The sequence below is a fragment of the Pristiophorus japonicus genome, chromosome 17 (genome assembly GCF_044704955.1).
Source record: "Pristiophorus japonicus isolate sPriJap1 chromosome 17, sPriJap1.hap1, whole genome shotgun sequence".
Taxonomy (NCBI): Eukaryota; Metazoa; Chordata; class Chondrichthyes; family Pristiophoridae; genus Pristiophorus; species Pristiophorus japonicus.
The window spans coordinates 110,230,857-110,256,550 of NC_091993.1; the positions used below are offsets into that span (position 1 = coordinate 110,230,857).

General features: G+C 43.6%; 1 protein-coding gene across 2 annotated transcripts in view; it reads right to left on the reverse strand.

Annotated features, from left to right (window-relative positions):
* The window catches only part of rassf5 (Ras association domain family member 5), a 147,517-nt gene that overhangs the window by 93,471 nt on the left and 28,352 nt on the right, over positions 1-25,694 (reverse strand). For both annotated transcript variants that reach the window (XM_070859044.1, XM_070859043.1), the window contains exon 2: positions 8,112-8,233. In XM_070859044.1, coding sequence (XP_070715145.1) covers positions 8,112-8,233 — 122 coding nt within the window. The remainder of the gene's footprint in view (positions 1-8,111; positions 8,234-25,694) is intronic.

Sequence of the window (25,694 nt, forward strand, 5' to 3'; positions counted from 1 at the left end):
CAAACAGTGAACCATCTAAATCGATATTTCAGGTAGACCCTAAATTCCAAGTCTTTTATGGCATAGTTCAAGACGCAGGTAAAGAATAGGTTGAACAGAACTGGAGTGAGTACACAACCTAGTTTCACTCCATTTGAGATGGCAAATGGGGCCATGGTTGTGCCGTCTGAGAGCACTTCACCTGTCATGAAACAGCTCGATGATGTGGACAAACTTCCTTGGGCACCCAAGTTTCGTCAAGATTGACCACAGTGCTGCTCTGTTGGCAGTATCAAAGGCCTTGGTGAGGTCAATAAATACAGCGTGCAGGTCCATGTTCTGCTCAATGCACTTCTCCTGCACTTGTCTGAGTGCAAAGATCCAACCAGGTCGAAAGCCACATTTGTTTCTGGAAGATTTACTTCTGAGACACTAGCTATGAGTCGGTTCAATACTATGCGGGCGATGATCTTCCCAGCAATGGACAGAAGCGATATTCCCCTGTAGTTGTCACAGTCTGCTTTGTTGCCCTTGTTCTTGTAGAGGGAAACTATCATAGCGTCACAGAAGTCCTGTGGCATGTCTTCATCTTACCAGATGCTAGTTATTATGTCATGAAAGGCCTCGAGAGTTGCTGGGCCTACTGTCTAGTAGATTTCAGCAGAGATTCCATCCTTTCCTGGAGCCTTTCCAGTACTCATCTGGTTGATGGCTTTCTTTACTTCGTCCATGCTGGAAGGAAGATCAAGATCTTTTTTGATAGGTTGCTGGGGTATGGAGTCAAGTGCTTCTTCGTTCACTGTTGAAGGTCGATTAAGAAGATTACTGAAGTGTTCTCTCCACCTCTCATTTATGCCATGGAGGCTTTCTTTATATACACAAGGGCTGCACATGTGTGCCTGTGGCCCAATGACCTCAGACAGTCGCCCCTCCTGGTGGCAGGTAAACCCAGGCATACATACATTACATCATTCCCCCCACCCCCCCGAAAGATCTTGGTATCAGTCCTATATACAAATTGAGACGGTCCAGGGCTTTCCGCTCCCTAGTTGATTGTCTCAGTTCAATTCCAGATCTGGGTGAGCTCTCAGAGTCAGTCATTCATGACTTGAGGCTGGGCAACCGATCTAATGGAAGTGGCAGTGTCCATGTCGGAGATTGAAGGTCTAGATTCATTGACAACAGCAGGGTCTTATGGCTGAATATGAATCAGTTGGTCATTGATGGTGTTTTCTTCAAGCTGTTCCGGTTCGTCTGATCAATATGCCTCCTGCATGTTTTCCCATTAGTGAGCCTGACACTAAGCACCCTGTTACCCTCCTTGGCCGCAAAAGTGCCAGTGACCCACTTGGGGCCTTGACCATAATTTAGCACATACACAGGATCATTAATATAGATGTCACGTGACACGGCAGTGCAATCAGGATACCACTGCTGATGTTGATGTCTGTTTGAAGTGATCGTTAAGATCAGGGTGGACAAGCGAGAGCCTGGTCGAGACCTCTCTTCATCAACAGTTCAGCGGGGGGGACCCCGGTAAGCGTGTGGGATCTCGTCCTGTAACTAAGCATTATGCGTGATAAGCGAGTCTGCAAAGAACCGTGAGCTATGCGTTTCAGACTCTGCTTAATGGTTTGGACGGCCCGCTCCGCTTGACCATTGGACGCGGGTTTGAATGGTGCTGACCTTACGTGCTTGATACCATTAAGTCTCAAACTCTTGAAACTCCAAACTCCAAACTCGTGAAGCACGATCCGTTGTCCCTTACAATGATGTCGGGCAGACCATGAGTGGCGAACATGGCACGAAGGCTCTCAATGGTGGCTGTGGATGTGCTCGATGTCATGTTTACGCATTCTATCCATTTGGAATACGCATCCACCACCACCAAAAACATTTTGCCCAGGAAAGGACCCGCATGGTCGATGTGGCTCCTTGACCATGGTTTGGATGGCCACAACAACAGGCTTAGCGAAGATTCCACTGGTGCATTGCTTAACTGCATGCAAGTGTTGCACTGATGCAAACATGACTCCAAATCAAAGTCAATGCCAGGCCACCAAATGTGAGATTTGGCAATGGCCTTCATCACCACAATACCGGGATGGGTACTGTGTAAATCCCGTACAAATCTCTCCCTGCCTTTCTTGGGCACAACACGATTACCCCATAGCAAACAATCAGACTGAATGGATAGTTCGTCTTTGCGACGGTTTGGTCTCATCACACACTTCCCTGGGAATGGCCAACCACCACTAAGGACACAACATTTTACAACCGATAAGATCGGATCCTAGCTGGTCCAGGTCCTAACTTGCTGAACAGTGACAGACGACCCCTCACTCTCAAAGGCATCCATGACCAACAGTAGGTCTGTGGGCTGTAGCGTTTCCACCTCTGGCGTGGGCAACGGTAAACGGCTCAATGCATCGGCAGAATTCTCAGTGCCAGGTCTATGGCGAATGACAATCATAGGCAGATAATGTCAGCGCCCACCTCTGGATGCAGAACGACGCATTGGTATTGATATGTGTTTTTAGAGCATAGAGGTATGAGCGGCTTGTAATTGGTTTCAAGCTCGAAACAAAGCCCAGATAATGATGCATCTTTTTAACCCCATATACGCAGGCTAAAGCTTCTTTCTCTACCATGCCATAGGCTCTTTCCACTTTAGACATGCTTCGATGCGTATGCAACGGGTTGTAATTTGCCCGATTCATTGGATTGTTGGAGCACGCAACCAACCCCATGTAAAGAAGCGTCACAGGCCAATACTAAACGCTTGCACGGGTCATAATGTACCAGTAATTTGTTGGAACAAAGCAGGTTTCTAGTCTTCTCGAAGGCCCCGTCTTGAGATACACCCAAAATCCAGTTGTCGCCTTTTCTGAGCAGCATGTGCAGTGGCTCTAGTGTAAGAAATTAACGACGTAGTTGAGAAGACCAAAGAACGAACGTAGTTCAGTCACATTCTGGGGTCTGAGTGCATTTTTGATGGCCTCCGAGTCCGTAGGCCTGATGCCGTCTGCAGCAATCTTCCTTCCCAGGAATTTGACTTCCAGTGCCATAAAGACGCACTGTGAATGTTTCAGCCTGAGCCCCACTTTGTCCAGACGACGTAGAATTCTTCCAGGTTGTGCAGGTGTTCGGCAGTGTCACGACCGGTGACCAGAATGTCATCTTGGAACATCACGGTTCTAGGGACAGACTTCAGTAAACTCTCCATGTTTCTCTGAAATATGGCTGCAGCCAAGCGAATTCCGAAATGACACCTGTTGTAAATGAATAGCCCTTTATGCGTATTGATGCACGTAAGTTTCTTCGATGATTCGACAAGCTCCTGTCCGATAGGCCGACGTCCGATCCAATTTGGTGAACGATTTTCCCCCGGCTAGCGTTGCAAACAGGTCATCAGCCTTTGGTAACAGGTACTGACCCTGTTTTGAAACTCGGTTGATCGTAACCTTGTAGTCTCCACAAATCCTGACAGTGCCATCACTCTTCAGCACAGGAACAATGGGGCTAGCCCATTCGTTAAATTCAACTGGTGAAATGACCTCTTCATGTTGGAGTCTGTCCAGTTTGATTTCGACCTTCTCCCTCATGTATAGGACAGCCCGGGCTTTGTGATGGAGGAGTCTTGCATCAGAGTCCAGGTGGACCTGTACCTTGGCTCCCGTGAAGTTGCCGATGCCCGGTTCAAACATTGAGGGAAATTTGCTCAGCACTTGAGCACATAAAGCGTCACCCACCGATAACAAAGCTTGAGTGTCATTTCAGTTTCACTTTATTTTTGCGAGCCAACTCCTGCCGAACAGCGTTGGACCATTGCCAGGAACGATCCACAGCGATAGATCATGAACCGCCCCGTTGTACGACACCTTGACTGCTGCACTGCCAATCACTGGTATAAGCTCTTTGGTGTAGGTACGCAATTTTGCATTTACTGGACTGAGCTTGGGTTTTACGGCCTTGGTGTCCCACAGCTTTTTGAAAGTCCTCTGGCTCATAATTGACTGACTCACACCTGTGTCTAATTCGATAGATACTGGCACGCCGTTCAATTTTACTTCAATCATTATCGACTGGCTCTTTGGCAGGAACGAGTGTACATTATACACTTCCTCCTCGGGTATCTCGGGTTGCATTGCCGGATCCGCTCCAGACTGGTCATCATCATCCACGTGGTGTGTCGCAGTACGCTTGCTGAGCTGCGGACACATCCGCTGAAAGTGTCCCATTTTCGCACAGCTTCTACAAATATATACTTGTCTGAAACGGCACTGATAAGGCCGATGATTGCACCCACAACGCCAACAGGGTGAAATCGGATTCGTGCCTAATGGCGGACTTTGAGCAGCTACAGGTTTCGCAAACAGTCGGGTCGGCCCTGCCAGGTGCAGCTCTGCCAACCGACGACAATCTGGTGCACAGTACTTGCCGTGGTGTTCCAACTCTGCAAGGATATCTGCTTTATACTATCGATCGTGGTCAGGCAAGCCTGGGCGATCGTGATGGCCCTGCTCAGATCCAGCATCTCCGCAGCCAGCGGCTTCCGCAGGATCACCTCGTGGTTTATGCCTATTACAAAGACGTCACGCTGCATGTCTTGTAACGCGGTTCCAAACTTACACGGCCCAGCGAGACATCTCAGGTCGGCAACAAATTCTGCCACGTCCTGGTTCTCAGAACGAACATGCTTGTAAAAGCGATTATCTCGAGATAATGACGCCTTCTTTAGGTTTGAGGCGGTCCCGAATCAGAGCACACAATTCCTCATAGGTCTTTTCTTTCACCAGCAACCTACCCAGTATTTGGCAAGTACATAGCAATGTGTTCAGTTGCTCTTGCATCATCAATAGTTGGAAATAGAAGCAAGAAATGCAAAAAAAATGCAGACTTATTTTGTATATAAAAAAAATTGTTAGCATTCTACAAAAATGGTGCAGTGGTTACTTAATATACAGATAATTATTTTTATAGTTATATTGAGAGGCCAGAGACATTTTGCGGTCCAGGCCCCATTTAAATAGAACCAGTGAGCAGTGGACGCAAAACCAGCATCCAGATGGAGCTCACTGGTGAACGTTAAACGGGCCAGAGGCTGCCAATTGGCAGCAAAGTAAGTTCGGGGGGTGGGGAGGCAGTGGAGGAGCCAGAGGGTGGCAACAGCCCACATTATTTTTATAGGGTTCCAAAGGAGAACTCCTACTCCTGACCACACAAAAATAAATATAAAACTATTTTTTCAGGGCCTCTTCAGCTTTATCACCAGTAAAATTGGTCAGAGCACACGGCACCCGCTCCGACCAGTTCTATTCTAAAATGACATTCGGGGGTCTTATATATGTCTCAGGACTTGGTTTTGCATATTAAAAGGGGTCTACCGCTGGCTCAAACAGGTAGGCAATTTGACCGCCCAATAGAAGGCCCCTGTAAAAGTTGCAACAGGCAAAACGTCAACGTTAACAGGGCGGCAAGTTTATTGACCCCATTTTGAGATTGTTACTACCCCATTAACACCAATTTCAAAGACCATAAACTTGTTACAAAAGCGTGACAACATTTGACAATTACACACTAGGAATTAAAGTAACTTGGACAATGCACCAAAAGAAAATCTAGAGTTAAATTTCTAGGTGCAATAATAGGACAATATGACAATAAACCACTTGAACACATACTCAACAATCAAACTCATATTTCATTCATAGGCGGTTCCTCGAACGAGGATGACTTGCTTCCACATGAGTTCACAGATGTTTCAATGAAGTACCCGATGTTCCAGTCTTGAACTCCAATTGAAGGGTGGAAGATGCTTGTGCGTGAATTTTAATGTGTGGTGACCGTTGCACATTAGCCACCACACAGGCTTGACAGAGCTAGATCTTTATCCAGTGGCAAGGGTTAACCAGGAGTATAAGAGCTGGAGCACCAGGCCTCTGCAACATCGTGGGCCACCCAGACCTGTGAGAGAACACCACCGCAGGTCGGGAGTATAAGAGCTGGAGCGCCGGGCCCCTGCAACATCGTGGGCCACCCAGACCTACAATCAAAAAGTAAACATCTTCTGGCTCATTACCATCATCTACTTTAGTGCATGTACCACAACTGAAAATTACAATCTCAAATAAGGGCTGTACAAATTAAATAAGATGGAAATAAATATCTGCATCTAGTAAAAGAAATAAACCAAATCTAAAACTGGCACCAACCTCATAATAGAAGGAATTGTACCAAGAGAATATACCGTACAGGGAGAGTGGAAAGTGCCAAACTGTATACCAGCACAAGGTCTGCAACTATAGAACCAGCCAAGTTCTCATGTTTTCTAGGAGTAAGTATACCCAGTCCAGAAATTGAGTAAAAACAAATATTTTGGCATCACAAACAATGATTCCATATCAAAGAAAACACTGACTGGTGCCAATACAAAAACAAATGAACAAAGCACAACTAATCATTCTTCTGCAAAGCATCCTGTACGTCAAAACATTGTACCAAACTTAATTATACAGGTACTATGGCATAAAAATGTACAATCTTCAGCACCCTCTACTCCAATAAATATCACAAAAAAAATTAAAATAAAAGAAGCACATTGTGAGAAACTTTCCTGTGTCTGACCAGGCACACTGGATCGCTTGGCACAGGAAATAGCGGGAGAATCAGGCATATGCCTGTAAAGCAATCCACTTGTTCTATCTTCATTTCAAATGTATATACAATTTCCAATATCTTTTTAATACAATTATCAATATGTATATTGCTTTTGTTTCATAAAGAAAATGTTTCGTTTTGGAGAACAAGACAATTCTTAGAATATGGGTGACACGGACAAGGTAGTTTTATTGCCCATCTCTAGTCGCCCGGATAGCATTAAGAGTCATATACATAGTGCAGGACTAGAGTCACATGTAGGCTCGACAGGTACAGGTGGTAGATTCCCTTCCCTGAAAGACATTAGTGAGCCTGTGGGTTTTTACAACCATCTGGTAACTTTCCTGGTGCCAACCCACAAATTACCACATTTATTGAATTTACTTGCACAATTTTCCATGGGGGTATTTAAATGTTCTGGGTTACTACTCTAGTACCACAACTACAAGACTACCAAAACCCATGCTAATTCCAGGCATGCATTCATATTTTCTTTTTTCCTTTGGGTAGAGGATTAAGTGCTCCCTTATTTAAGCTAGCAAGATTGCTCTTCTAAAATCTAATTGAGGTTTCAAAGTTCACGCCTCATCACGCAAGATCCTGCAAATCCACTGGGAGGATCAACACACCGACGTCAGTTCCTCGCTCAGGTCAACATCCCCAGCATCGAAGTGCTGACTACACTCGACCAGCTCCGTTGGGCGAGCCACATCGTCCGCATGCTCGACACGAGACTCCCCAAGTGCTCTACTCAGAACTCCTACACGGCAAGCGAGCCCCAGATGGGCAGAGGAAACGTTTCAAGGACACCCTCAAAGCCTCCTTGATAAAGTGTAACATCCCCACTGGCACATGGGAATCCCTGGCCCAAGACTGCCCAAAGTGGAGGAAGAGCATCCAGGAAGGCACTGAACACCTCGAGTCTCGTCGCCGAGAGCATACAGAAACCAAGCGGACAGTGGAAGGAGCGTTCAGCAAACTAGTCCCACCCACCCTTTCCTTCAATCACTGTCTGCCCCATCTGTTAGAGACTGTAATTCCCGAATTGGATTTTACAGCCAGCAGAGAACTCATTTTTGGAGTGGAAACAAGTCTCCTTCGATTTCGAGGGACTGCTTAGGATCAGTTTTGTTAATTAGGTTGTAGGATGTGGTTGACATGTGACCTAATTTACCGAAATCATCAACAGGAAAATACAGGCTAGCCAACCATGCTAAATAATTATTAAATCGAGAGGAGAGAGAAAAAGAGAAAGAATATTCACCACCAATTTGAAGAAAAAGTATTCAATGGATGTTTTAAAAGAAAAATCACTAATCTGGTACTTGTTGACATTAGCCAAATGGCTCTCTAGTAAATTCATGATTAGAAATGCTTGTCTGCACTGGTACAGAAGATAATTTTTTCTTAAATTTTCATTATTCTTAGAAAATTACTGTGCAAATGGAATTATTAAGAATAAATGCAGGTACCTCACTTGCAGGCTGCACCATTGTGTTTTTAGGAGGGATTTTCTCTTCTGAAAGTTCTTCCCCTTTCTGGCAGTCAAGTTTGATGAAGTTCCTGCACACCTGATGAGTGGTGCAATTGCAATCTGTATTAGGTAGAGGAATAAATTAAGAAACATAGAATTAAAATCAAATGGAATTCTGCTAAACAATGCAGGTTTTGTATATAGTTTAAGAACAAGAAGTATACAACAATGGGTTAAGAAATTATATACACTTTGTAATAGTTAAGAAACATAGGAAATGCTAGACAAATAAAGATTAAGGTCCATCAGAATTTACCCCCCTTCAAGCGTAGGCCATGTCCGCTGGTTCTACTGTTCAGGACAAGGTATAATAGCTTGACATGGCAGTAGATGTGTGGCGATGTGACAGGATAATTTAAGTTTCCAGAGGCAATTTTGAATATTCTGAACAAAACTAGACATTTTCTACCACCAGATAGTTTTGGCAGGATAAAGACACAGCTGGCACTGAGACTCTTTGAATTAAAGATTCAGACTTTCAATAAATCCATTGCAGCAACAAATTAAAGAATGAAGAAATCTTAACTGGCATGTCAAATATACAGGTATTGTGTAATTCTTGCATCTGTACTCAGCTGTTGGCCAGGAACCTAGGGATAACCGTAATATGATTTAATAGAATGGGTTATAAGTTTGAGAAAAGGGTTACAGGTTTAGGAAAATAACTGGAGGGCTACCAACACCTGAGGAATTGTACCTCAGCAAGGAATTAATGTCTTTTGGGGGAAAAAAAAAAAGGGTATAATTGCAAAAAAACAATCAAGATTCACTTTGCCTTTCCCCCTCTCCCATCATCTTCCCCTTCTTCCAGATTAACCATCGCAACAATGTTGTGTTCCTCGAACATAAAGGGAACGTCCAGGCCATGCCTTTTCAGCCATGTTATTCTATGATTAACCCACTAGATGGTGCAGCTGAGTGGCTAAAAGACTGCAGAGGAGAGAATTCTACCACTCAGTTTTTCTTCTCTCCTCAGATGACACAAATGAGAACAGACTTGCCCCTGGTATGAACCAAAAGGAAAGGTCAGCAAAAGCTAGAATTGGAACTCTCATCTCCCAACTGAGTCGAATGCTTTAACATTACCCATTAATTTCCGTAAAGAATGCAACATGAGTCGATTAACATTCTACGGGAATTGTAATAATTACAGACTGAACTTTATTATGTTAATGGTTTCATAAATTTACTCTAGGGATGTTTTAACTAGCATTTAAATCTCAAGAAAGTCAATCTGCACAGTATATTAAGAGGTTGAGATATTATGGTGTAATATGAAGTCTGTATGCAAGGCTGTATGTATGCATATAGGTTAGAAAAATAATCCACATTTTATTCAAGATTTAAAAAAACTTTAATACATTATTCTCCTTTCCTAGCATTGTGGCTATTTGGTCCCTAAATCTCACTATAGCTGGATGTGTAGATATCAAAGCCAGAATTTTTGTTAGCAATTTCTATCAATGAAGTTTCCCCACACCACAACAACATGTACGAGGGGAGGGAATTATTCAAACTTTGCCAACAAAATCTACTCGCTTCCTTAAAACTCTTTTCGAAGATTAAACTGTAGTATCTCCACTCCATCCTAATCTTCTCTTTCTCTCCTGCTCAGTGTTACCATTTTCTCTGTCCTGTGAAGTGCTTGAAGACATTTTTCTGTATGTAAGGAGAATGGACTGAATGTTATTGCTGTCATAAACATTAAATGGTTTAATTTTAACATTTTAAGAAAAGAATGCATTTATAAAGCACCTTTATTGACCTCAGGACTTCAGTCAATTAATTCATTTTATTTATTTTTAAGTGTAGTCACTGTTAAAAGCATTAAAAGGTATTCATCAAAGAGTTTTCAGATTTAATTAAGAATGTAAAACAGCAAAGAAAAATTAAAATGACCATAGTGGTATCAGTTTCAGGATCCTGGACTCGAAAATGTTATCTTGCTGAATAACCGTTACCCTCCCACTATATTTTTATTTTTGCCCTGTTTGCTGGTTTCTGATCAAACGTAACCTGCAAAGCTGGCAGAATCACATCTACTTTGGATTGTAAAAATAGAGCCATCCACTGCCTGGAATCCTCATAAAGATTTAAAAACCATGGGGCCGAAATTCCTGTCCTGCATCTCCCGTTACCACCTGCGGGGACATTAACGGAGCGTGAAACTGTTTTCGCTCAGGGGTGGGGGGGGGGTGGGGCGGCCGTGCTCCTGGCAGTAGCACCCCAGGCCACTGCGCCTCCGGTGATGTCATCACTGTGCGCGGCGACCCCTTTTCACCCCGCAACGGCCCCTTTCTGCCTTATGGCAGAAATTGGCCAGTGTCCCGTGAGGCCACCCCAGTCAATGCCCACACCAGCCTCGCGAATCACAAACCAGACCGGTCATCCATCGCGGGACAAACCTTAAAGGGGAAGTGCGCTGCACCGCGGACCTTTTATTTCCCCCCCTCCCATAATGATCGGGCCGTTCACCGCTATTTTCACAGGATCTGGACCGCAGTCATGCAGCACGGCACTGGGCTGTGGCCATAGCACACTTTAGCCCTGCTGGCCCAGTGGGGCCTTCAAAGTGCCTGCAGAGTTTGCAGCGTTCCTCCCCTTTAACAGAAGGGAAGGGGCATTGAAATGTGTCGGCGCTACGTGGAGAAGCCACGTAGCACTCTGCGATACCCCCCAAAAGGAAGCGGAGCGCGCGACATTACACTCCACTTCCGGTGAGGGGTGGTAACTGGAATTTCATGGCCGGAGTGGGACTTGCACGCTGGGCGCAGGAAATCCCACCTCGGCATGGTTAACACCCTCAAACAGGGCGTAACCAAATCTCGACCCCTCCCACCACCAATGTGATATGGGCAGTGTAGGAGGCTAGATTTCTATGATAAATCTGGAAATATTCCCTTCTCCTCTCTTCCGGGATTCCATTTGATATAGTTTCCTTTTTCTCAGATTTGAAATGTAGATCACTTCAACTTAGAACAGAGCCAATTCTGTCCAATGAAAAACCAAACAACTTTAAATACAATTGAAACAGCTGCTACACTTCTGCATGAAGATTTTAAATTGAATTATATTTTCAGTAGCTGCAATCAGTCCAACTTGAGTCTTCAGCGTTGGTGTTACTGCAACTTCACCCAGCTCAAAATGGACATTTATTCTTCAGATATACCATCTTCAGTTTAAGGAGACAACCGATCAGAATACGAAATAAACTCACCATGTTAATTGTTGATTAAATGGTTAGCAATATTACCAAGTATAGTAAAAAAAAACACCCATACAATAAATAAGTACCATCATATTTCAGTGTTATTTTCATGCGTCACAGATTGAAGAGGTTAGGGCTGGGAAATTTCTCTTGCTCACTAACTGATGACCCATTAGGGTTTTTTTTTTGGCATGATGAGGTCACATGACATGAGGTTACCCTCAGCTAAATTTAACTGCAGTGTCATGCACACAGCTACAATGCACAAACCACCTCCAGCTTTGTCTGAATGCAAATCAATTTCTCATTTACAATCTCCGCCCCAAAACAGCAGAAGTAATATTCAGGAATTTCTCTTGAGTTTGTTTTTAGTTTATTTGGGGAGGGAGGGAAAGAGATAGGGGGTGTTGTTCAATTAGAATATTATTTGTAAATTAAGGAAGGAGAAATTCTCCTCTTTGTTGTGATTGGTGAACACTCAATTCGCAGTTACAGCCAAGAGGAAATGGGAAGGGAACCTACTGAGTCGGCTCTCTGCCACCGCCACAACATTGCCCCAAGATTTTCAGGGTTTACCCAAATTAACGTATCTGTGTGCAGGCCCAGCATAAGCATTATGAGGTAGTGCAGAGTGCTCCTGTCTCAACTTCCTCTCTTTGAACCCATGGGGCTCCCAAACAGAAGGGCACCTTTAAAAACCTGACTCGGAAGTGGAGTTTGCATCAAGACTGTCTGAGGACTGGAGGATTTGCAGGAGTCCTGGCAGCACCCCGAAGAAAGAGGGTTTCGTGCAAGCATTTTTGCTTAACCTCATCCATCCCTAGAACCATGTTCAGGGCGCTGGGCCTTCTGGCTGCTGCTCTCCTTATCTCCCAGAGGCCAGTGGCCAGGAATGTAGCTGCAGGCCTCTCAAACCTGCAACTTTGCTTCGGTTTTTGCTTCACCAATCCCAGTGCTTGGGTCTACTAGAGGGAGCACGCCAGCATGAAGTATGCCCGCACCACGTAGAGAGTGTACTCCGCCCCTTACGGGCACAGAACGGGTGTATTATGTCTGTAGTGTACTTATGAATGACTCCACGAGGCAATGTGTTGTACTCAAACTGTAGTGACCTTGGTCCTTTACTCGTAACTCCAGAGTGAGGCAGCCGCATGGTGGCTCCCCTTTTATACAGCCCCTGCCACTAGGGCAGGAAACCTCGGTCTCCACCAGTTGCACCCTCTAGTGGTGCCAGCATGTATATACACAATGTAAACCTTATTGGTAGTACATCAGGTAAACAAGTCTCCATCTTATGCAACTATACAGTGACTACAGAGCATATATCTATAGTCTGCATATATAACAAGGTGGGCCCTAAGGTCCAATTGAAATTAGGCCTCAGGCTTAATTTAAATTAGACCGGTAAGCTGCACATACCTGCTGCGTGCTTAGGCAGCTTACTGGGATCGTTGGTTAAGCTGCGTAAACACTTGGTTATCCACATTGGCAGAAAAAAAAAATAGAAAAGCAAATTATATTTTAAATGGAGAAAATTGCAAAATACTGCAGTACAGAGGGACCTGGGGGTCCTTGTGCATGAAACACAAAGTTAGTATGCAAGTAATCAGGAAGGCAAATGGAATGTTGGCCTTTATTGCAAAGGGTGTAAGAGTATAAAAGCAGAGAAGTCCTGCTACAACAGGGTATTGGTGAGGCCACACCTAGAATACTGCGCACAGTTTTGGTCTCCGTATTTAAGGAAAGATATATTTGCATTGGAGGCTGTTCAGAGAAGGTTCACTAGGTTGAGCCTATACTCATTGGAGTTCAGAGGAATGAGAGGTGATCTTAGCGAAACATAAGATAATGAAGGGGCTGGACAAGGTTGCTGCAGAGAGGATATTTCCACTCATAGGGGAAACTAAAACTAGGGGACATAGTCTTAGAATAAGGGGCCGCCCATTTAAAACAGAGGAGGAATTTGTTCTCGGAGGGTTGTAAATCTATGGAATTCTCTGCCCCAGAGAGCTGTGGAGGCTGGGTCATTGAACAAATTTAAGGCAGAGATAGACAGATATTTGAGTGATAAGGGAATAAAGGATTATAAGGAGCAGGCAGGGAAGGGGAGCCGAGTCAGTGATCAGATCAACCATGATCTTATTAAGTGGGGGAGCAGGCTCGAGGGGCCTAATGGCTTACTCCTATTTCTTATGTTCTTATGTTATCCTGAACGCAGCAGGCCCAGCTCAGGCTATGTTCCAGGCAGCCCAATTTCGGGAACGGATCCTGAAATAGGCATTAGGCCCCTTATTTGCATATGCAAAGACACTCATGTCTGTGCCTTTACCAATATGATGGACAGTGCACTTGTGGCACGGAATGTGCGCGTGCTCTTCGCCCATCACATTGGACAGATGTTTAGGCACCGATTTACGCCTGCAAAACGGGTGTGGAATCAACAAATTTCTAGGCCACTGCGTCTGTCAGACACCCACCAGAGATCCAGAGAGGAAAATGGCCCCAAGGTTCCCATTCTGCTACAGATTGATTTTATTATAATCCTCAACCGATCAATTTCCTTTTGGACTGCCCATATTCAAACTGATTACATTGTTCATTACTTGAATGATAAAGACTTCCATCAGTGTTTTATTAAATTATTTCCATTTGTTACTACTGCAGGAATAAAATTTGCAATACATCTGCTCAGTGTATTGGATCTGGTATACCAAACCTGACTGGTTGCAGAGTCCCAATTCCCCATAATGTTGGAGAGTCTTTGTATTTTACATACATCTATTCTGTAGGGATGAGTGTAAATCTGGGCCAAAAATCTTTTGACTAAACTTTATTGATTTTCCAGAGTACAGAAAACAGAAATCCCAGAGGGAAACTTCATTACATTCCAAGTTTCCATTGTGTAATTCCTGTCTGTCGGCAAGAGAGCATTTCAAATATTTCCAAAGACTGTGCATTACAATGTCTCCAAGACAAATCGACTTGTAGGTTAGAATACCATCGAAAACCAGATTTATATTTTAATAAAAGATTTATTTAAACTGTAAACTATTTAAACGCTTGAATGTAGAGAGCCATTACTAGCTTATGCATGACAATGTGCAATTTGGCCTTTTCACACAATGAGAAGTTATAATCATTCAGCCCATTTGGTCATGAGTTATGTATATAAACATTACCAATGTGTAAGACTTTCCACCTGTGGGAGACCCAAGGGTCACCTGCACACCCTGGGCAAGCAGTTATAAAAGGCAGTCTACCATGCTACCTCCTCACTCTGGAGTTACAATAAAGAGACCAAGGTCACAACAGTTTGAGCTTAAGATGTACAGACTTGGAGTTATTCTAAACGTAACAACTTGGATGTCGATGTGTCCTGAAGTTCCCCCAAGAAGATTTTAGATCCCACTGGAGTTTAGACAGAACTCAGCATTGAAAAAGTTGTTCCAGAAATTCATTTCGGTCAGATTTTAAGTGCCAAATGGGATGTCGCGGAAGATCATGGGATTCAACTACAGAAAGACAGCGCGCTGTTGGAGCCTACCAAGCCTCTAGTGACAAGAAGCAAATTTTGGCCACCTGCATCGCTGGCACCAGATCGCGAGTAAGTCCTGATGGTGGGGGGGGGGGGGGGGGGGGGGCGGGGAAAGAGGACAGGACAGTGGAAGGTACCCGATTGTTGCCGGCAGAATTAAACTTACCTTTTCAGTGTAGTTGCTGGCTAGGCCGCATCCACCCCTAGAAAGGTCTGCTCAGGACTGCCAAATTTCTCAGAGGGGTTACAAAACAGGTTTTAGACGTCTTGCATATACAAATGAGGGGCCCAATGCCTGTTTTTGGCAGTTGCCTCAGACACCTGAAAGAAAATGACTCAGATATTCTTGGGGCATAAGGGGCTCAAGTTTCCACACGATAAAAAACGGGCACCCCTCCGAGCTGGGCACCCCTTTTTCACGCCTAAAACGGCGCCGGAAAAAAAACTGACGATTCTGGAGAGCCCTGCAGCTCCGTGTCTGTTTGGCGCGGCGCCCGGGGGGGCGGAGCCTATACTCGCGCCGATTTTGTAAGTGGGAGGGGGCGGTACTATTTAAATTAGTTTTTTTCCTGCCGGCAACGCTGCGCGTGCGCAAAGGAAACATTGGCACTCGGCCATTTTTGTAGTTCTTTGTAGCTGTTTAGTTTTTGAACATTTTTTTATAAAAGCACATTGCCATCAGCACTGAGAAGGCTGCAGGAAGGCTCAGAAAGTTGAGGCAGCCGTTTCCCGACGACCTTCCCCTTTTGCCATCGGGAAATGGCTCCTCAATTTCTGAGGCTTCCTGCAGCCTTCTGTCTCCTTCCCTCCCTCCCGCTGTCTGGAACGGCTTCCTTCCCCCCCCGCTGCGTTAGGTCGGTCGGTCGGGTCCCTCCCACCCGCTCGCCGTCTGGAACGGCTTCCCCCCCCCAGTGCGTTCGGTCGCTCGCCCGCCGTCTGGAACGGCTTCCTCTCCCCCCGCCCTGCGTTCGGTCGGTCGGTTCCCTCCCGCCCGCCGTCTGGAACGGCTTCCTCTCCCCCCGCCCTGCGTTCGGTCGGTCGGTTCCCTCCCGCCCGCCGTCTGGAACGGCTTCCCCGCCCCCCCCCGCGCGTTCGGTCAGTCGGTTCCCTCCCGCCCGCCGTCTGGAACGGCTTCCTTTCTCCTCCCCCCACCCCCGCGTTCAGTCGGTTCCCTCCCTCCCGCCCGCCTTCGGGAACAGCTGCCTCGTTTTGTGAGGCTTGCTGCCGCATTTTTCCTGGCTGAAGCACTTTCACACAGGTAGGAAGATGGTTTATTTAATCTTTTCTTTGCTTATAAATTTTTATTCAGGTTGGATTTATTTGTATAATATTTGTAGAAGTATAAATAAGGATTTATTGTAGAATTTAATGACTTGACTTCCCTTCCCCCCCTCCCCCCCCACCTCGTTCTGGACGCCTAATTTGTAACCTGCGCCTGATTTTTTAATGTGTAGAACAGGTTTTTTCAGTTCTACAAAAATCTTCACTTGCTCCATTCTAAGTTAGTTTGGAGTACGTTTTCACTGTGGAAACTTTCAAATCAGGCGTCAGTGACCGGACACGCCCCCTTTTGAAGAAAAAATTCTGTTCCAAACTAGAACTGTTCTACCTGACTAGAACTGCAGAAAAAAAAATGTGGAGAATTGCGATTTCTAAGATAGTCCGTTCTCCACCAGTTGCTCCTAAAAATCAGGCGCAAATCATGTGGAAACTTGGGCCCACTATGTTAGTCTCCAAAATTAGGCCTCTGTACCCATTCTGCATCTGTAAAACAGGCACGAGATCCAATTTCAAACCCTGTAATGTCCACCACTGACTATGTGTAGTGCTGTTGGGCTGGAAGAGACATCGAGTTCTTAGCCTAGACCAGGACTTTGAATTTTACTCCTAGGCAGGAACACAGCAAAGCAAGCGGCAAGCCCACCCAGGAGTGGCAGCAGGCAGGCTCGGTCGATTATAACGGCTGAATTTCATTTGCATGTCGTTTGCTGATTTCCCAACCAAATCAGCGGGAAGTCGGTAGCAAGCAGCTGCCTGGCCGTTAAAATCATGCTGGTCAGAGGCAGCTACCAGGAACCAAAGGGAACAATCCCCAACACTAAGCTAAATGGAGAGACAGGGCCTGGGTGAAATCGCGATTGGGGCGGGAGGAATCCTGGAGCGGGGAGGCCCAAGGTTTTCTTCTGGGGCCCAGAGAAGCACTGTATTAAACTGTGTGCAGCTCATTTGATTATCTTTGGTATCGAAAACCATTTATTAGTTTGCAACCTGTGTCTTGATTAGGCATGAGTATTTATCCAATCCACCATGGAGAGCGATTGAGAGCGCGATCGCGACAGAGAGCGAGAGCGCGACTGAGAGCGAGAGACAGAGGGCGAGAGTGAAAGAGCGAGACTTAGTGAGCGACAGCAAGCGATTTAGAGAGAGATTGAGAGAGCGAGCTAGAGAGAGAGATTTATCCATATGGTAGTACATCACACAATCCAGTAGCCAGTGCACAGAATAAGAATTCTAGGTTACAATCTCGTTGGGTTTCCTTAGTAGGCAGTAGAGACTGGATGGTCCCATTACAACATTCCCATTTTTGCTATTGTTAGCAAAACACCGGCAACTCTCTTGTACAGTGGGGTTGGTGGGGAAAGAAATTGGGGCGATTTTAACCCTGTTCGCCTGGCAGAAACTGGGCAGTTAAAATCATCCAGGTTGCTCACCCTCTGAAAAACTGCCAGAATCCACCATTTGGGATTTTAACCTGCTCTAATGAGCAGGCAGCAAAGACACCAGCCCAAAGACGGTGAGGTCCTTCTTTACATATGCATGTCAGGTCCCAATAATGTCATTGGGATCGATTGCAATTTTAACTGGTAGCCTGAGTGGAAAGCCAGGGCCAGAAATGTACCAAACAGGCAAGGTTTTTCTTTTACTTTCCTTGTGGGGAGTGCTCTTCTGGGCCCCACAAGGAAAGCTTAGGTTTCCCCTGCCTAAAACATCACTCTGACGTAAATCCTTTCCAGGCGGGAAGGATTTAAATAAGGCCCAGGAGTTAAAATAGCTCAGGATTAATTTCTGGAACAGCAGGAGAGTTTCTAACTCATCTTGCTATTCAACTACCCAAACCCACCGAGAATTAATTTTATTTTTGGAGCTGCCAGATCAGGAATGCCAATCTGGTTAAACCCATTGCTGCAAATGCAGTGACCTTTTCAGTATCCTACAAGCGCTATTTTTTGCTTGGATAAGACAAGATGTTGCTGTTATAACCAAAAAGGTCTATTAAAATGGAAAGAAATGTAATCAAAATTCTGAGTCATTTATGCTTCCAACAGGAAATTTAGCAACAATGCCAGTCCATTGTATGTGGTGTTATTGAAATTAGTGCTACACCAAAAAGCTGTACTATTGTTTATAGAGTAATATTCTTTTTATTGCTTTGATAGTTTTACTAGGGTGTTTTTTTTTTCTAGTTTGGAAATTAATTCTGCCAGTTGATCGCTAAAGGTCAGTGATACAGCTTATGTGAGATGTAAAAACACATTATAGCACTGCCCTTTTATAATATCCCAGTGAAATATACCAAACTTGTGTCCAGAATAGTGAGTCCCAATTTCCACAGGAATGTTCGATCACCAAGATTTCATCGGAATGGTTACTTTACATCAGCACCTTCAGTACTAATCTGAGGCTCAATTTTCCCCATTTCTTTTGGCATGTTTATTTTTTTCAAAGTTTCCCCCTATAATCTGCGCTGGCGTAACTGACTTGGTTACAATTTTTCTAGCCCAGTTTTTTTTTTAAAAAGCGCGTCATGTCTGCACCGATTTTCAATTGTTCGCAGTTTGGCCAACATTTTTTTCTCTTAGGTCGGCGTATCTGGCCACTCCCAAAAAACCTTCTGGTGAGTTAAGAAAACCAGCGCATGGTCACAAATCTGCGCTGAAAGACCCCATTGTTTTTAAAATCGAAGATTTTGGAGGGAGCCAAGAACACTGTCAAAATCAATAATAAAGTTCAACTTTTTTTAAACCCGTCAACGTAGAAGTGTAAATTTGTTGGATTTCAGAAGTTCTCACATTTTTTAAAGTCACTCACATGTCACCAGCGAACGTCTTGAAGCAGGGTTGGAGGGTCGTAGATTTGGCCGGCAGAATCAGCCCCGTGCCCGGACCATGGGATCGGCTACAAAACAAGCCGTTGGAGGGGGGCGGGGAGGGAAGGAGAGAGAAAGAGAGAGGTGCCGATCGGAAGGCTTGGAGCCCGGGGAGGGGGAGGGAGAGGGAGAGAGAGAGAGAGAGAGAAAGTCTCAAGATTCCAATTAGTAAAGGGGAAGGGCGGGGGGGGGGGGGGGGGGGGGGGGAGGGGAGAGAAAGAGAGAAGTCACAGATCTTTGGGTATGGTCCATCCATACAGACCTTGAGAGATACAACTGCGAACTTGTGCTGCCAGCTTTCCTGTTGTTTGGAGCTTCTTTCAAAAAGGTTAAATTTAAGTATGGGGGCAATACTGACAATGCCATACCTTGTGCGAGCCTTCTGCATCATGGTGCCTCATAGGAGACAAATGATTCAACTTCATCGCATCAGGAACATCAGAGCCCGTAGGGTGCTGGGCAGGAGGCCTTACCCACCTCGGGTATATCGAGACAGGTGTTCGTACCTCAACCATCTCGCGGTGGTCACCATTGCGCAGTAATCTTCTGCAACTTGGTTCCAGCGTTTCTTCATTTCTTTGGGTGGAACTTTTGTGGCCTCTGCTGGTGTCCAGCTCCTGCCATCTGTTCTCAATCACAGTAACTAGTGCCTCCACTTCTTCCTGTAAGAAATTCTTGGTCCTTGCACTGCGTTGCATCTTGTATTGCTCCAGCTGCAAGTTTCCCAATGCTCTCACACAGCACTCCTTCTCACACAAACACACAACTGGCTCTTTAAAAATGGCCGATTGGCAAATCCGAGCTGTACTGAGCATGCCATTAGAACAACGTCAAAAAACTTAACTTTTTTTTCACCGCATGCATAGAAGGTGCGGCTTCGTTTTTCGGCACAGACAGCAGGACCCCCGCCCGAGGTGACTGGACACATTGTATAATTCAAATTTTGTGGCGCGCATTGGGGAAACTTTGGCAAAATATTTCTGGTGCATTTCTGGCCTAGAAACTCTGGCAATACGCCAGAAAATGGGCTTGGGGAAAATGGAGCCCATGGTTTCTGCGGCAGAAAAATTTTAAGTATGGAATCCCAGTTGGTGCTAATCAATAATATAGGTAATAGTAATCCTTCCATTCCCAACTTTGTGCATGGTTTTATCTAATTTCATAATTTTCAGCAAATATATTTATTTTTATATATTTCAAGAAATTCACAATGGCAGCATTGTATTGACTTATTCAGTGTACATCAATGCCCAGGAAAACTAGGCTGATTTGACGAATGGACTACTCCTGGTTCCATGCCTTATTTTCACCATTTTAAGTAAGTTACGTTTGCTCTTCATCTTTAGGTGCAAGGTTCCTCCTTCCCTGCCATGCACTATTTCCTATGAGAGGGCAGCAATACTTACAACTCACTCTTTTGAGGTGCTTTTCTGCAAAAGGAGAGAAAGTGCATTTGGTCAATTGGCCCTTCCCTCATGAAATAATTCTCACTTAATCAGCATCCTTGCCAGATAGTCTCCCTCCAGTGAAAACATATCCAATTTACATAAATTACTACTCATAATCTAATCCCTCCATCCCCTCAAATCATTCTGGTTGCTCTCTTCTGTTCCTTTCAATAGCTGCAATATCATTTTTGTACTGTAACATCCAGAACGGCACACAGTTTTCCAAGTGCGGTTGCACCAATGATTTATAAAGTGGCAGGATTACCTCACTATTTCAGTTCAGTAGCCTCGGGGTTTGCTTTGTGGACCCCCTCGTAGACCAGCATGAAGTGAGCATCCATTCGGGAGATGTGCAGCGTTCTCAACTGCAACACAGATACACAGCGGGCCTTTCTTGTGTCCCCAGATGCAGTCATTTACCACAAGCCTTATCTTCACACATCTAAAATGGTTGAGCTTGTACCAAAGATGGTGTGGTAGCTCGAAACCATGCAGTCTCTCTGGTGATGAGGAAGGAGGTTTTTTTTTAAATATAAAAGCAGAGGGAGTAGCTCATCCCATTCTGTTCACTATAATGAGGCAATGCCCACCATGAAGATGGATGACAGCACAATCCAGATTGGTCTTCTGCTGGCAAGGTGCTTCCCATATATTTTGAAAAATGGCAGTTATGACATCTGCCAGATTTTCTCAAGGAAGTTCTTTGCTGCAATGTGATTCTTAATGTCAGTAGGCCAAATATTTGAGAGGACTAGTAGCCATTTTGTGTTTGTTGGTCTCATAGTCCCTGTTACTATTCTCATTGTTTGATTTAATTGTATATCAACTAGTTTTATAGGGTGCAGTGTTGCTACGTTTTTGACATGCATGCTGTATTTACCCTTCAGGGGAAACTAAAGCAGCAAACAGCAGGCCAAATCTAGACAACCCAGATCCTTGTTAGTGGTACTAGAACACAAGAAATAGCAGGAGTAGGCCATTAGACCTCTCGAGCCTGCTCCACCATTTAATAAGATCATGGCCGATCTGATCATGGACTCAGCTCCACTTCCCTTCCCGCTCCCGTAACCCTTTATTCCCTTATCTCTCAAATCTGTCTATCTACGCCTTGAATATATTCAAGACCCAGTCTCCACAGCTCTCTGGGGCAGAGGAGGCTGGGTCATTGAATATATTTAAGGTACTGGAGAAGTTTACATTAGTTCTTCTGTTTCATTCTTTAACTCAATGTCAAGTGGCTGTCAGCTGCAAAGCGTTCAGTAACGAAGAACCTTGTGGCCTGTCAAAGTCGATATTACCGATCTCCAAGATATAGATTCCTTCCTTGCTAGTAGGCTTAATAAGAGGCTATGACATGGTTTGTTGCAATCTTTAAAAGTTGATTTATACTCTTTCAAAAAATGAAAAAATATACTAATGGGGATTATTTAAAACAAATGTAATAACATTCCCAAATATTACTGCTTAATCACTAAGGATTTGTATTCTTACATAGTTCACAATTAAATTCTTGTCAATATAGACAGCTCAATTTGCAATGGACCGATCTTGCCAGAGCAGGGCATCGTGCACTGTTAGATTTTTTTCTGCAATCTTCAGCTCAAAATATTTTTATGCTGTAACTTGTTGGAAGTGCGAGCTGGTAATGGCGCAGCAAGGGCAAGAAGGCATCTGAAATCTCCGTGAACAGCGAGATCAATGATCCATCTCCTTAACTAATGAGAATTGAGGAAGAAACAGGAACAACGGAGAAGGAGGGTGAATTAGAGTCAAATCAGGTAGAGAGAAAAATAAAGGAGGGAAAAAAGATTGGATTAAGGAAGAGAGAAAAAATAGTAAGAAAGGTGTTGTGTATGCAATAACTGTTAGACTGAGTACTGTTTAACTCCAAGAGGTATGACCTTGGCTCTGCTTTATTAAGGCCCAAAGTGACTAATATACAAAATGGCTGGTCTTTTATACTTGGGCTGCACACATGTGCGTGCAGCCCAATGGCCTCCAACAGTAACACCATCTAGTGGTTAGTGATTCCAAAAGTACATACATGACAAAAGGAAACCAAGAAATTTAACATTTTACATTTTTACATTGGCAATGAGCTCAAGAGGTTGATTGGCATTGCATTAACAATTATCGCGTAGTTAAAAAGGTATTTACGCTGTTAAGTTCCAGCCCTAACTTTCTGCTAGAATTTAATGGACAATTAATATGCAAATCCAGCAAGTTCTTAAAATTAATGGAGATGAAGGGAGAGATGCCATTTATGCGAAGCAAGCAGTGGAGCGCTGTAAATCAATCAGCAACTTCTTGAGATTCACAACTCACAGCATATCTCTTAATCCTCTGAATTTGCTGGGCGATTTGCGCATTAATAACGGCGTGCATCATTAATATGCCGTTATTGTTCCAGCAAGATCCTGCCCAATATTATCATTGACACTCAATGTTATCACATTTACTACTATGTAGTCCCAGGACCATAACTCATGCTGCAGGTAATGTCATTTAGATACTGTTGCTACTGGAAACAGACCAACTTGTTCCAGACATTGAATATCCATCCAAAATAGCTGGCATGATGACAGGGCCTTCAAGTAGAACAGAACACCGAACATTTTTCCCCTTTTCACATAAAGCGGAGTTTGGAAATTTTCACTGTGAACCCACTATTTTAAATATGGTCAAATTTACATCCGAGCCTAAAGGGCAAATGCCATGTCTAAACTTAAAATGTGTTCTTGATGAGCTCTGCAATAGTGACGTCTTGATATAGGCCAATCTTTTCTTCCCCAGTTAACCTACTATACAAAAGCTTATTGGATAGGTGATCCTTCCCCAACATCCTTACATCCAAACTTTCCTGGTCTATCCTTATTTTATTGATTGCTCCTTTGCGCTATGACTTTCGTACTTTCTTTACTTGTTGCTCCTAAGTTCTAAACACACAATCTTCTTTCTCACTACATAACTGTGCTGGAGTCAAAACTCATCATACAGTCTCCTATTCTAACTCACTTTTTCCCAGCACCTCAAAACCATGGAGCTCCTTCCCCATCCTCCTCTTAAACCCATGAGCTTGATATCACCCTAATTACTACTGCTTGATTTCTCTCACCTTTGCTCCTACCTCTTCAACTTTTTTTGCTGTCCTGCATCGTCGCCCTTCACCTAGGTTTCTCAACAAAGAGTTGAAAATGCTAAATTAAAAAAAAAAATCTCACTTCACTCCAAGTACTGGTTACTGTGTACTTCTTATTGTGCTAATCTGCAATAAACAACATTTTATTCATCCAGACCCCATGCAAAATAGGATTCTACTGCTCAAAAATATTATTTTGGAAAATACTTTTACAAGCTTCAAATGCTAATCAGCAAGTACACAAGTGTAGTTTATGGACAGCAGAGACATAGGCACTTTCTAAACTGGGACAATCTAATAATTATATCAGACTATTTTCTTGTAATATTATTTCTTTGTAAAACTACTCATAGTTCAATCAATTCTACTTGTCTGAGAACTATTTTACTGGATTAAAACCATGCTGTACTGGACCAAAGCCAGAAATTCTTTGTTGCATTATTGCTCAATGGTTGCTAACTTGGTTAATGAGAAGAACAGTTTCCACTGAAAATTTTTCTTTCATTGAAAATCAAGTTATGGGTTATATCTTTGACCACTACAGTGTTGATCAAATATAGTCAGTCCATGCATAAATTTTAAATTTTACTGAGAATATGGCAAACAGTACATGTAGAGGATACTTGTTTATTTAAATACTAAATGCTAACCTAGCCGAACATAAAAAAAAGGACAAATGTTACAAATATGATTGCTCTTGTTTAGTATTGTTACATTAAAATTGCAGACAATGCAAAGCCCATTTAAAACAATTTAGTAGCATTTAATTTCCAAGGACTGAAAACAGTTAACTCTCCTCAATCATTTAAAATCTCATCAGCAATGCCAGTAAATGGTGCTCCATGTGTGAGTATGTATTGTAGATCTCTACATTCTTCAGCAATGCAAACATGCGGTACAAGTATTGTCCCTGATCGCATGATTTCAAAATTGTTCCCTTTTCATCTGCACACAAAAGCACCCAGTTAGAGGGGGAGTGATTCTCTCAATGCCTTTGCATGTAGTTAGAACCCTGATGATTTCGGAACAGCTTGTGGTATTCTGGTGTCATTTAGACACTAAACCCTTGTGGTACATTTGGCGTGTTGCTGAACTGGATTCACAATTTCTTTAAAGAATGCAAGGAAAAGGCAATTAAAAAAAAAATCACAATGCCCACAAACAAGAGTCCCTTGAAGAAGAGTGCTTCATCCCATTGTTTGTCATCAACACCAATACTGAATATCAAAATTATGTTTTCTCTGATATCTCTTCTCCATCTGAAAGACAAGCAATGTCCACAACATTTAAGAAAAAATATAAAATCTTAGATATACATAGATGGTTAGCCAGCACCTGAAAGATAAATACAGGTTAATGTTGCGGGTGGGATTCTTTACACCTGAAGCATTAATCTGTCACATAATGCAGACAGATATAGAAAGTGGATGAACAAACAGTTAGTATTTTTAATGTTGAGAAAACCAAGTCAATATATCGGTTAGGAAAGAGTGAAAGTTATATTGTCCACCTGTATCTGTTCTAAGGGAATGCAAAGTTCTCCATCATAAAAATATTTTGCCCCTTGGTTTGGTAAACACATTCAAACTAGACTGGGCAAACAAGTGGCAAAAATAACTAGGAGAGCTGTCAGAAGATTGGAATTCTTAAAAAAAAAATTAGTACTTGAGTATTGCACTAAGCCAGTATCGTATACCTATCAATTGATGGAATATGATAACCTTGTTTGGTGAACTGTACAGAGAATACATCTCTTGTTCTCAGACTAGTGACTGAATTATCATGGTATATATGGTTCTACTCTCTATACCAGCTGAGAGACATTTAGCTAGGTAGCCAGTCCTGTACAATATCATGACTAAAGTTGCAACATAAAATGGCCTTAAACTGGGCCTTCATGTTTAAAACGAGGAATACAAAAGTTGTGGCAGGTGCATTTCTACATTCATTTCAATACAAAAAGAATGCACGGAATGCCAATACATCTCTGCCTGATAATGTCATTAACTAGGATCTTCTTTGTATGCGGAAATCGAAATTACAA